Source organism: Python bivittatus, unplaced genomic scaffold, assembly GCF_059951505.1.
Source record: "Python bivittatus isolate LINGU-HERP-01145 unplaced genomic scaffold, Pbiv_v1 ctg000180_np1212, whole genome shotgun sequence".
NCBI classification, from domain to species: domain Eukaryota; kingdom Metazoa; phylum Chordata; class Lepidosauria; order Squamata; family Pythonidae; genus Python; species Python bivittatus.
This window is the reverse complement of record NW_028277047.1, coordinates 6145885-6159344: the sequence shown is the minus strand read 5'-3', so window position 1 is coordinate 6159344 and position 13460 is coordinate 6145885. Positions and strand designations below refer to the sequence as shown.

The following is a 13460-nucleotide window of genomic DNA, read 5'->3' as shown; positions in this document are numbered from 1 at the left end:
ACCTTTCTGATAATCCAGGGTAAAATGGGGAAATATGTTTGTTAGGTACAATGAAGAAATGTTGTTTTGATCCTTGGAATGGGAGAAGACACAGAGATGGGGGGTTTTGCACCTTTTTGCTAAGTAGAAAGAAGAATGGAGGCATCCGTTTAATCCTCCGGCTCTAATTTCTCACCACGCATCTTTACACAAAGCCTGCTTGTAACTGCCTAGTGGAGCTGTTTCAAGACAGGTGAGTTGAAACGTGCAACCCTACATTGCCTCCATAACAATCCCCCAAGCGTCTCCCACTAGATTCCACCTAACCCTTTTATATCAAAATAACACAGCTTGATTCATCCAGAATCGTGGGCAAATAGGAAAGATTTTACACGATTAGCCATCATCAGATTTAATTGTTGCGCGTCCCTTGCCTCCATAGGATTGATTTTGCAAGAGGAACTGTAGTACTGTCTAATAATCCGGTCCAAGAATTAAATACGTCCATTTTGAGTTCTGCTGCGGACTTCGGAATTTCTAACTTCTTTATGGCTATCGTCCAAATCTAGTTTTACGGCTCCAGCAGGGGACGCTAATTCTAGTTTGCACGTATTCATCATCTTTTCAATAAAAGGAAAAGAGAGGGGACATAGGTTGGCAGGAGCATTTTGAGGGCTTGGCATTTTTTCTCCTTACTTATCCAGTTGTGATCCCTTGAATCCAGATGTCATGATTCTGTGTTCCTTAGGAAAAGCATTTGCTGGTAGGGAAAAGGTGTGTATGCCATATTTGTGTTTTGAATCTTTTGTGTGTTTGTGTCGGTGCCTCCCCTCCCCTATAAGACCTTGCAGTTTCCTTGGCAACATTTTTCAAACATGGCTTGCCCTTGGCATCTTAGACCAGTGTTTCTCAACCTTGGGAACTTTAAGGCGTGCGGACTTCAACTCCCAGAATTCCCCAGCCAGCCATGCTGGCTGGGGAATTCTGGGAGTTGAAGTCCGCACGTCTTAAAGTTCCCAAGGTTGAGAAACACTGTCTTAGGCTGACCCAAAGTCACACAATGCAGAGAATCAGGGAGGGAAATAGGTAAGAACCATTATATGAGCAAAGGGGGTTGAAACATTCCTTAAGTTAAGAAAATGAGATAATATTCAGAAGAGAAACAGCCTTGCAAGATTCAGTTATTCTACCCAATCTCAAGAGAGTTTAACTCTTCTGTGGCATCAGGCTACCCCAGCAGGCTGACACCCAGCACCTTTGTGGCTAAATAAAACTTGAACTCATAGTCTCCTGGTCTCTAGCCCAATATTAACCCCTATACCAAACTGTGCCGTAAAAACATCTCACCTTTTTTAAAATGAGATGCCCTTCACGTCGATCCAAATAGGCTTGCCAGTACAAAGCGACATCTCAAATATTCTGTACGTTTAAAAACGTTTGTTTTTAATTTTTAAAATGAAAGAGGAAGCATTTTTTCCTCTTGAAAAGTCTTGAACATAAATCATTTCTCCTCCAGAAAATTCCCCTTTTTATAAGACATATTAAAGTTTTGCGGGGGGAGGAATTATCATTCTGGCCTTTTATATTTTGGAGGAGGGTGGTGCAGACTCTCCAAAGGTTTTGAACCTTGCTCTTTTTCAGAACAGAATGTGTCAACTTGCATTTATTGACTGAACAGATTATGCAAAATGCAGTTCTGTGTTAAGCCACGGTATCATGTAACTTCCTTGAGTTTCTAAGTTGACCCGGTGAGTGGTGTTAATTTCTAATATGTGAAGATACCGGTCATTTGAGTCTACCTAGAACATCATCCTCTCTGCTGCAAAAGCTTGTCCCCTAAATAGGTAAGATTAATAGAAGAGAATCTCTGTAGCTCAGGGTTGAACTGTGGAGTCCTTGGGGTTCTCTGAGCTTGGTTGTTTTCTTGCAGACGTTTCGTTGCCCGGCTAGGTAACATCTTCAGTGCTAGAAGGGAGTGGGGTTTGTCCTCTGAGAGCAAACCCCACTCCCTTGTAGCACTGAAGATATTACCTAGCCGGGCAACGAAATGTCTGCAAGAAAACAACCAAGCTCAGAGAACCCCAAGGACTCCATGGTACGGTTAATGTTCATTTTAATTTACTTTTATTTAATACATTTATATGGCCACCCATCTCATATGCATGACTCTGGGCAGCCACCCGTTAAAAACAGAATAAAAATATGATTAAAAACAACCAAGTTTAAAACAACAGAGATAACATAAAATAATGTAGCACCCAAGAATTATTATTGATGATTACTATGGATTGGGTGGGTTAGGTGCAGAATGAACTGCAGATGCTCAGGAGCATCTTGAAACAGCTGGCTTTGGATTCTTTCAGATTCCAGATGTGCGTCCCTTACAGGCTGGCTTTTGGGCAAGATTTGCTTCCCCAGTCAAAATGCTTCTGTCTGTTGAATTAAATAATGTTAAAGCTGTTTTCCAGGAAAAGTCCAGGTTTGTTTTTCTGTCCTGCTGCAAGGTTGTCCAAAGAAAGAGACAGGGCTGTGACATCTAATCTCCTTCTGTGGCTGAAAGAAAGTAATTTTGGAGAATATTTCTGATTTCTTCTGGGTTTGTGAGTGGGGAGGAGGAAAGAGTGAAAGAATTGACCCAGATGTTGGTTTTTCATTCTGCAAATAGTAAGGGAGTTCATTTAAAGCCATGGAATTGCAGGCTCAGTGTAGGAAAGCCATGGGGGGGGGACACTTAATTTTGGATTTATTGAGCATCGTTCCTTTTGAAAGTGGTTTAACCAGGTTAACAGGCCCTCTCACTCCAGGCCTTTCGGAGGGATTTGAAGACCTGGCCCTGCCATCTGGCCTGGGGCAGGAGGATACCAGAAATGGGGTTGGCTGGCCCCTTAGCGGCCTGGTGTGGCCCCTACCGGCCTCTTGGATTTTTTAGCCTTTTTGTCTTTGTAATGTCTGGTTTTTATAACTTTTAATTGTGTATTTTTGATTTTAGTTTGTTGTAACCCACCCAGAGTCCCCTGTTGTGGGGAGATGGGCTGGGACAAGTCTATTAAATAAATAAATAAGCCAGCTGTTGGAACGTAGGACTTACTCCTGCCAACTTAGTACTTTTAATTTTATGTTATGTTGTTAAAATGTTTACACTATCCAAATTGCTGAAGCTCTCTGGGCAGTTTAGAGTAAAACACATCCACAGATACAATTGGAATACAATCATATAATATACTAGAAAAATCAAATGGAGTGCAAAATGAAAACATCATCCAAACTAAGGCTGCAGCAACGAGTTGGTCATTCAAAATCTAAAACATTACCAATTGAAATATGGTTAAAAACCCATTTCCAGGGCTGAGTTGTGAGTGAAGAAACAATATTAGCAGGCAATATACAAGCAATTGATTAGATGTTGAATGATAGAGGGACTGTTTTTGATATACGGAGTGGTATGCTCTTCCTGAAAAGTCCCACATTCAGTGAAAAAGAGGCAGGTTAAAGTTCTGATGCCTGGATGCCTTTTAACGAGCTAATTATCATAAGGCATTGGAAGAATCTGGCGAGTCTGAAAGTACAATTCCCCTGTCTTTCTACAGCCCGAGAAACTAGGTAGGGACCGTTCTGAGCCTCTTGCCCCACCCACTATCCAGCTGTGGGCTCAGCTGCCTCTTATCTGACTGTTCCCTTGGCAGCGTCTCTTGGCCCAGTCTTCCAAGGTCATTCCCCACATACCATTACAGTCAATTAATTGATTAATTGGAAGGGAGGCTGTAGAACCCATCCATTCATCCATCAGCAGGCAGATTTCAGAGTTATTTTGCACGCTGATAAGATCAGATGTTACCAAAGCATGGAGTGGATACAGAGCACCTCGTCTTTCCAAAATTAAATTGAAAAAGCAGGAAGAAACAGGCAAGAGTTTTGCTGCCATACGTTGCCTATATACAGGGGTCTCATTTGAAAGTAAAGTTGATGCTGGAATCCTTATGTTGGAAAGTATAACTTTCCTTCTGATAAATACAGGTCATTCTCATTTAGTGACTGCCTCATTTAGCAACCATTTGCAGTTACAGTGGTGATGAAAAAGTAACTTTGCAACTAATCCCCACATTGACAACCTTCACAGGTTTGTAAAGCAAAAAAAAGCTGAAGTAAGATCATAAGCACAGCCACAGTTTCACTGAGTGACCGCTTCACTTAACAATTGAGTTGCCTGTCCCAGTTGTCACTAAATGAGGATGTGACAACCACCCTCAGGGCTGGTACATCTCTCTGGGTTCTTTCTGTTGCTGGTTATGTGCAATGACAAACAACTCAAGAAGCAATTGAATAACTTTCCGACTGAAGCTTTACTCACTGCTCAAAAGGGTTGTATACAAAAATTAAGCTGCATGTTAAAACTTGCTTGATTCAAAGCAAACAGTCCCATAAAAGTAAAAGCAGGTAAATAAATCCCTTTTCACCTAAACAGCCTCACATAAGCAAGCCTTGATGATGAATAACACAGACAAGCGGGCTCTCCCTCACACAGATGAAATAAAGGCTTGAAATTCGCAGCTTCCTCGTTCCAGCAGACCAGCAAGGATTTCAACGCAGACATCCTTTCTTCTCCAAACCTCTCCCCCCCCCCCCCATCCACCTCCTATAGCTCCAGGGCTCATCTTAAGTACCTTCTCCAGGCTGGCCTCCACCCCCCTTCACAGGTGATAACAATTTAGTGCACTGCTTTGATTTTAATTAACCAAGTTCTCAAAAGTTACAATCCAAGGATACAGCTGGGGTTCCTTCCCACGATCTTATCTGGTTACAGAGATTTATGGCTTTCTAACACCTAAAGCTTGTTTTTTCTAACCGGTGCTAAAAGGCTTATCCCTATAACTTCGAAGCGGGATTCAGGAAGCTTTTCCATCTACTGAGTAGAACAAGGGGATGTACAAAAAACAGGTTAATGCCGGTTCGCCGTCACAGAGGACTACCTGTATTATGAATCAGAACTCTGGATTCTCATTCTTTGGATGAACTGTGTGCAGCCTGAAAGCAGGTATGTCTCAAACTCATTCTCCAAACTCCTGCCTCACATCATCTCTGCAATCTGACCTGTCTGGCAAGGTGAACACACGGTGTATTGTCTATACACAAGTTTACCATTGGGTGTTTTTCTTCCTGACAGGTTCTCCGTTGGTGTGTCAGGAGCTGGCATTGCCGCTGTGGAATCGAAGAGTGTCTGACTGCTGCTGTCTGCAGACTCCCATGTGGACAGGACTTGCACTCGCACCGTGCTTGGATCGAGCCCCCCAGTATGGCCTGCCCTTGGCCAGTGTTACCCTACAACCTCAAGATGATTTCTCGCAAGAAGATCCTTCTGCTCTTTCTGCTGGCGTTCAGCACCGGCACTCTGCTCCTGCGCCAGAGCGCCCACCTCAGCTGGTAAGCATCCGAGGAAGGAGAGGCCGGGAAGGGAGCTGAATTCATTCTGGAAATGTGGGAATGGGCTAGTGGCTTGTAAAAGGGGAGTGGGATGGCAGGAAGAGGGATCTGGAGCCCCTGAAAGGGGGTAGATCCAACAGGTTGCATGGCTGGGTGGAAGCAAAGCCTTGTTTAGGAAGAAGAAATGGGAGGAAGTGATAGAGACGTGAGCGGAAGAAGGAGAGGGTGGCAGGGATTAAAACGATTGGAATTAAAATTAACATTACACACTGCGCACTTGTCCGTTCCAGGCCAGCACACGCACACCCCCGAAGAGGCGGTTGCAACGCTTTACTAGAAATGGCTGGTAAAGTAACTATGAGTGCAAACACACACACATGTAGTAAAGCAACAAGTGCCCATGCTTAGCAAGCTTGGCTTAGCGAGTCCAATCGAAAGCAGTGGGGAGAGAGAGAGAGAGGTCAGGCAAAGTCTGAAGGTCAGAATTGGGTACCCGGTTCGTCAGCCGGTCCGGGTCCAGAGTCGAGGTCACAGGTCCAGAATCAAGGTGCACGGAGCAGGGGTTCACACATGGTTGTCGTCCACAGAGAAGTTGGACTTGCTGCTCTATTTTAATAGAAGCAGCCCCTGTGTAGCTCATTGAGTGGGGCGAGACCCTTCCTCGCAAGTAACCTCGCAGAGCGCCTTTGCTCTACTCGTGTTTCTCAACCGTGGCCCCTTTAAGATGGGTGGACTTTGTTGAGCAGACTACAGCAGTGCTCCCAGAAACCCTTTGCCCAGGGAAAAAATACACACCAGCATGGTAGGTTTGCAAACTGCAATGTCCATATCTTGTTCTCCAAAGAAACTCAGCCAGAAAATATATACTATCTGCTTGTTTATTGATAAAAATGCAAAACTTCATAAAATACAAGTTGTATACAAAACATAGGAAAAAAACACGTCTTCTCATAAATTCAGCATCCAAGACTTATCTACAAATATAAAAAGTCTCTAGCCAAAAACTCTCAGAGAAGAGGTACACTACTTGGTTATTAGTTACAACTACATAACCCATAACCTACATACCTACATAGTGGCTAACACTCTACTGCAACTGCAACTACAACTGACAACTGCAACTCTGGGCATACAATGCTCCAGTTATATTGCTACTCTGTACCCCCCCACTGGGTAACTAGCATACACAACGCCAATAGGTGGCAGTAATTAGCAGTATATGTACACAACACACAGTCACAAGTTGTTTTGTTTACATAAGCTAGACATAATCTTGTTGTACAGATAACGGGATGAACTTCTTTCCCATGAGAAAATCCTGACACCCCTCTCAGCCCGCTTTCGACACAACAACACACGTTACAAAAATAATACAGACAATTGATTACAACAATACAGAAACAATTACATTTGTTCAAACCCAAGTCTGGTTAACATTGTTTCATGTTGTACAATAGGCGGTGCTTTGGTAAATACATCTGCAAGGTTTGATTCAGATACACAATACACAAGGTCAATGAAATTTCCTAACGTAGCTTGTCTTACATTTTTGTACTTCACATCCACATACTTTGTACGAGCTCTCAGGTTTTCTGTTTTAGCTAACCCGATGCAGGCCTGGGAATCTTCATGCCCTGTATAAGGCAATGACACCTTGATGTCCAAATCAGTGAATAATTGATGAAACCATCTTAGCTCACAAACTGTTTCTGACAAAGCTGCGAATTCAGCTTCTGCTGTGGATAAGGCAATTGATATTTGTTTCTTTGCTTTCCACGCAATTGTGGATTCACCAATTTTACAAACAAACCCAGTTATGGACTTCCTGTCACCACCTTCTGCAAATGAACTGTCAACAAAAATTACAGGCTTTTCAGGCCCTTTGGTTGACATTTTGAGACAAAGGTCTGTGGTACCTTTTAAATATTTCATTGTCCTTTTTAATCCTTGCCAGTCATGTTCAGTTGGTTTGGCCACTTTACGGCTTAAAACTCCAACAGCATAGGATAAATCAGGACGTGTCCATTGGGCTAGGTGAAAGATTGAACCTATCACAGAATGGTACACTTCAGGTTTTTCACACAACTTTTCACATATCTCATGTTTTAAAAAATCACAGGTCACTGGAGTTTTTACAGGTTTTGCATCTGACATTCCCATCTGTGCTAACAACTGTTCTATCTTTTGATTTAGATAGACTTCTCCATGTTCAGCTCTGTACACTTCAATCCCAGGGTAGTATCTTAACATACCTAGATCCTTCAATTTAAAATATTTCTCCATTTGCTTGGCAAATGCTTTTACCAAGTTTAAAGAACCAGTGGCAAGACAAAAATCATCAACATAAGTGAGAAGTACTGTATAGTCTTTCCCAGTTCCTCTGGTATACACACATGAATCACCTAATGATTTCTTGAAACCAATTTCCAACAAAGCTTTATCTAAACATTGATGCCAACATCTCCCAGCTTGTTTCAATCCATACAGTGCTTTACGCAACCTGTAAACTTTCTGGGAATCTCCACATGAATATCCTGGCGCTTGTTTCATGTAAACAACCTCAGGAAGATCAGCATTTAAATAAGCTGTGTCCACATCAAAATGATGAACAACCATGTTTCTTTGTGCAGCTAAGGCCAACATTACACGCAATGACTCAGGCCTAACTGTAGGTGCATATGTAAGATTATAATTCACAAACTGCTCTTGTGAATAACCTTCAGTCTGGCTTTATACTGAACCGTATCATCAGGTAAAAGCTTCTTTCTAAACACCCATCTGGAACCTATGGCTTTTTCTGATACAGGTAAATCAACAATCTCAAAAATGTTCTGTTTTACTAATGCATCGAACTCAGTATTCAGAGCAACGTTCCATTTCTCTCCATTTCTCATGAGAAGCCAAGCTTAAAACTTCCTTGAACTTCTGCGGCTCGCAGGTAATATGACGCACCCTGACTTGTTGAACAACGAACCTGCCAGGCGGAACCCCTTTTGTTACACGGGTTGACCTCCGTGGAATTTCAAAACCACTTTTTTCTTGTTCCTCGGTTTCCTCCTTTGCCTGCTCTAATTGCTCAGCTTCAGCGAAAGCCGGCAACGCCTCCGCTTCTTGTTTAATCGGCGGGGAGGGGGGTGCAGCAGGTGCTGTTTGCTCTCTAGCTAACTCTGTGTGCGACTGCAAAAAAACCCCTGAATTTGCAGGCAGCCTTTGCCATTCGGAAGGCTCCTCAAATTTCACATTTCTAGAGATAACCACTTGGCCACGGCCCAGTGAAAATCTATAAGCTTTAGATTCAGATGAATAACCAACAAATCTCAAATGCTGTGTTTTTGGTTGGTTTTTTCTTCTTTGAGACTGAGGAATTGGTACGTAAGCAGAAGTTCCAAACATGCGCAAATGCTTCAAGCACGGATATTTACCATACAGCAAAAAATAAGGATCATCATTCACAGCTGAATTCCAGCGTCTATTAGTGAGAAACACTGTTGTTAATGTTGTTGTTGTTCAGTCATTAAGTCGTGTCCGACTCTTCGTGACCCCATGAACCATATTGCGCCAGGCCTTCCTGTCCTTCACTGCCTCCCTGAGTTTGCTCAGTTTCATGCTCATTGCTTCAGGGATGCTCTCTAACCATCTCATCCTCTGCCATCCTCTTCTCCTTTTGCCTTCAGTCTTTCCCAGCATCAGGGTCTTCTCCAAAGAGATCTCTCTTCGCATTAGGTGACCAAAGTATCTGAGCTTGAGCTTCATTATCAATCCTTCCAATGAGCAGTCAGGGTTGATTTCCTTTAAGATTGACTGGTTTGACCTCCTAGCCATCCAGGGGACTCTCAAGAGTCTTCTCCAGCACCACAGTTCAAAGGCATCAATTCTTCGGCGCTCGGCCTTCTTTATGGTCCAGCTCTCACAGCCATACATTCCTACTGGAAGAACCATAGCTTTGATTATGCGGATCTTTGTCAGCAAGGTGATGTCTCTGCTTTTTAATAGGCTGTCTAGGTTTGCCATAGCTTTCCTCCCAAGGAGCAAGCGTCTTTTAATTTCATGGCTGCAGTCTCCGTCTGCGGTGATCTTGGAGCCCAAATAAATGAAGTCTGTTACTGCTTCCATTTCTACCCCTTCTATTTGCCAGGAATTGATGGGTCCAGATGCCATGATCTTAGTTTTTTTAATGTTGAGTTTCAAGCCAGCTTTTGCACTCTCCTCTTTCACCCTCATCAAGAGGCTCTTTAGTTCTTCACTTTCTGCCATTAGGGTGGTATCGTCCGCATATCTGAGGTTGTTGATGATTCTCCCTGCAATCTTATTGTTAACATTGCCTCACCCCAAAAGTGGGATGGTACTTGAGCATCCTGCAGTAAACTATCTTTTAAAACTTTCAGAACGCCCACCTTGCGTCCAGCAAGTCCGTTTTCCGCAGACGTGCCTACATTTGTTAATCTGTGGAAAAAATGCCTTTTTTACGTAGCCAGTTTTGGAACTCACTGCTCATAAATTCTCCCCCTCTATCCGTCAGTAAACTTCCTACTTTCTGCCCATGTTGTCTTTCAGCAAAAGCAACAAACTCTTTGAAACGAGAGAAAGCGTCAGACTTCTGTTTAAGCAAATAACAAAACGTGGAACTTGCTCCACCTTCACGTGGAGGAAACGGACCAGCTAAATCAGCATGCATAAGAACAAACGGTCTTTTGGAAAACGGTTTTGGAACTGTTCACAGGCAGGGTAATAAATCCATAAATCACCCTTCACTCAGGAATTTCAGTCCTGGCTTGCATCACTCCTGGCCTCCGTCCGGGGCACAGTCCTGGAACAGCAGTCCTGGGACCTCACACCTGGAACCTCTGGGCACTCTGGGACCTCAAGCCGGGGTCCTGGTTCTGGGTCCTGGGCCCATAACCTGTTGAGCAGACTACAGCAGTGCTCCCAGAAACCCTTTGCCCAGGGAAAAAATACACACCAGCATGGTAGGTTTGCAAACTGCAATGTCCATATCTTGTTCTCCAAAGAAACTCAGCCAGAAAATATATACTATCTGGTTGTTTATTGATAAAAATGCAAAACTTCATAAAATACAAGTTGTATACAAAACATAGGAAAAAAACACGTCTTCTCATAAATTCAGCATCCAAGACTTATCTACAAATATAAAGTCTCTAGCCAAAAACTCTCAGAGAAGAGGTACACTACTTGGTTATTAGTTACAACTACATAACCCATAACCTACATACCTACATAGTGGCTAACACTCTACTACAACTGCAACTACAACTGACAACTGCAACTCTGGGCATACAATGCTCCAGTTATATTGCTACTCTGTACCCCCCCACTGGGTAACTAGCATACACAACGCCAATAGGTGGCAGTAATTAGCAGTATATGTACACAACACACAGTCACAAGTTGTTTTGTTTACATAAGCTAGACATAATCTTGTTGTACAGATAACGGGATGAACTTCTTTCCCATGAGAAAATCCTGACAGACTTCAACTCCCAGAATTACCCAGCTGGCTGGAGAATTCTGGGAGTTGAAGTCCACCCATTGTAAAAGGACCAAGGTTGAGAAACACTCCCTACTCTCTTTGCAACCCACCAAGCTCTTGGGCTGGGAGGGCACAGTAATGCCTCTCCTTCACCTTCAGAGTGCGGGGACAGCTGCGTCTGCTGGTTGCTGGACACTCTGGAGCAAATAGCTCATCAGTCTCCGACTCCAAATCTGAGCCCACCATGACAGCACTAGCTGAAATAGGACTGGGTAGTTTGTGGCTCAGTCTGTTGCAGGAAGCTGGGCAGAATGTGGGTAGTGCCAGAGCGGGTGGCCGTGAGTGTCCCTGGATGCGTTGTTTCTACCCCCGGTAGGTTCCCAAAGTCTCTTCCCTTCAGCTGCGCGTCCTGGGTCTCCCCGCACCCGAAGCACACCGCCGTGGCCTTCCTGAAGACCCACAAAACAGCTAGCACCACCGTGCAGAACCTCCTCTTCCGTTTCGCGGAGCGGCACAACGTCACCGTGGCCCTGCCCCACCACGCCTGTGACCACCAGTTCTGCTACCCCCGCAACTTCTCGACTCGCTTCGTGCACCCGTACACCATCCCGCCCCGCCTCATCGCCAGCCACTTGCGCTTCAACCGCGACGAGCTGCACCACCTCATGCCCAACGACACCATTTACATCACCATCCTGCGCGAGCCGGTGGCCATGTTCGAATCCCTTTTCAGTTACTACAATCAGTACTGCCCGGCTTTCCGACGGGTGCCCAATGGATCCATGGAGACCTTCCTGAACAATCCGGAGCAGTACTACCGTTCCCATGAGAAATATGCCATGTATGCCCGTAATACCCTGGTGTACGACCTGGGGGGTGACCCCGAGCACAACCCCAATGACCCCACGTACCTCCCCAAGTTCATCCATCAGGTAGAAGGCATTTTCTCTCTGGTCATGTTGGCCGAATATTTTGATGAATCGTTGATCCTCCTCCGCCATCTGCTGGCGTGGGACCTGGACGACATCCTCTACGTCAAGCTGAATATGCGCAGTCCGGAATCCAAGCTCAACATCACCTCGGCCCACGTGGCCGCCCAGATCCGCTCCTGGAACGCTCTCGACGCCGGCCTCTACGACCACTTCAATGCCACCTTCTGGAGGAAGCTAAACAAGATGGACCAAGGCTGTGTCCAGAAAGAAGTCCACGCTCTTCACCAGGCCTGCGAGCGCTTGGCACGCCACTGCTTTCAGGGCCAACCCCAGCTGCGCCCGGCCATGCAGATCAAGAACAAAGACCTCCGGCCCTGGCAACCGAGTGCCAAGGTGGACATTGTGGGCTACGACCTCCCAGGCTCGGGGGCCCATTTGGACGAGCAATGTCTCAAACTTGTCATGCCCGAGGTACAGTATTCGCGCTACCTGTTACGGAAGCAGAGCCTCAAAAATCGGCGTAAGGCCATCCCCCATCAGCCTCTCTCCCCCCGGGGACTTCTGCACCCACCTCGGCACCCTGGGGTCAAAGCTTCCTGAGCAGATGGTTGGGGTTTAGAAATGCCACTAGGCAGAGCACTGTGCAGTGAGGACGGCTGGTGGAGTTCCCTTTTCAATGAGCTGTGATTTTTCCCCCCTGGGTCTCAAGGACATTTCGACCCAGTTTTACTCACTTAGAAACTCAGGACCCCAAGCATCTGGGTGAGCGGGACTCTCCTTTCAGATGCACCAAAGGAGCTGTGTATAAATGGGGGCCCATTTTCATCAACTAGGACTTGGACACCATGAATGGGTGTTCCAAGTGGACCTAAGTTCTTGCTTTCAATTGTTTCCTTGGGCAACCAGAACAAAACTGGGTCTGTTTCCTGTCTAGAAATGTTCAGGGCTAGTCTCAAGGCCTCCTCTTCATCTTCTCTCGCCTTCCCCACGTTTTGGTCTTTCCTTCCTCTTCCCAATGAATGTCTGACCTCTTTGAGATGGATGAAAGGGGAGCACCTTTTCCACCACTGCCCTGATGTTCTGCATCCATCTTTTTAAAGGAATTTGCTTTTGATTTTAGCTAATGATTATCAAACAGGTTGCACTCCTGTTCAGCCTCACCTCATGGCAGGCGCTGCTGTATTTATTTTATTTATAGATTTATTGCACATTTGTCCCACTTTCCTCCAAAGAATTCAAGGTACCCCCCTCCATTTTATCCTCACAACAACACTGCAAGGTAGGCTAGACCAGAACCAAAGTTGCCTGTGGAGTTGTGCCAGGATTTGAACTCGGATTTCCCCAGTCCTAGCTCAACACTCTCAATCCTTTCAGTAGCACTAAAATGCTTTCCTAGTGAAAGATCTTATTTTTTAAAAAAGCACTGTCATGTTACAGCTCTCCTGAAAAAAGACTTTTTAACTTTGGAAACGAACCCTGAAAACAATGCCCAGCGGTTGTAATGCGTGCGATGCCCGTGAAGTCATCACCTGGGTCAAAACCCCTTCTTAAAAAAGATGGAAGAATAGGATTTGAAGTAGGAAAGAGATGCCCAAAAGCACAATATTCCCCATTATTGTGAGTTGTATTAACTCACATGAGTT

General features: G+C 44.8%; 1 protein-coding gene across 1 annotated transcript; it reads left to right on the top strand.

Moving 5' to 3' along the window:
* The first annotated feature begins 5146 nt into the window (after positions 1 to 5146).
* GAL3ST3 (galactose-3-O-sulfotransferase 3) lies at positions 5147 to 12417 on the top strand. Its single transcript, XM_088137539.1, has 2 exons — positions 5147 to 5397; positions 11262 to 12417. Exons 1-2 carry the CDS (start codon positions 5270 to 5272, stop codon positions 12415 to 12417), a joined length of 1284 nt encoding a protein of 427 aa, XP_087993665.1. The 5' UTR covers positions 5147 to 5269.
* Positions 12418 to 13460: the final 1043 nt, after the last annotated feature.

Excerpts from the sequence above, each read along its gene's own strand:
- GAL3ST3 (XM_088137539.1), top strand. The coding sequence starts at position 5,270 with ATGGCCTGCCCTTGGCCAGTGTTACCCTACAACCTCAAGATGATTTCT. Across the intron at positions 5,398-11,261 it reads CAGAGCGCCCACCTCAGCTG|GTTCCCAAAGTCTCTTCCCT; the intron begins GTAAGCATCCGA and ends TACCCCCGGTAG.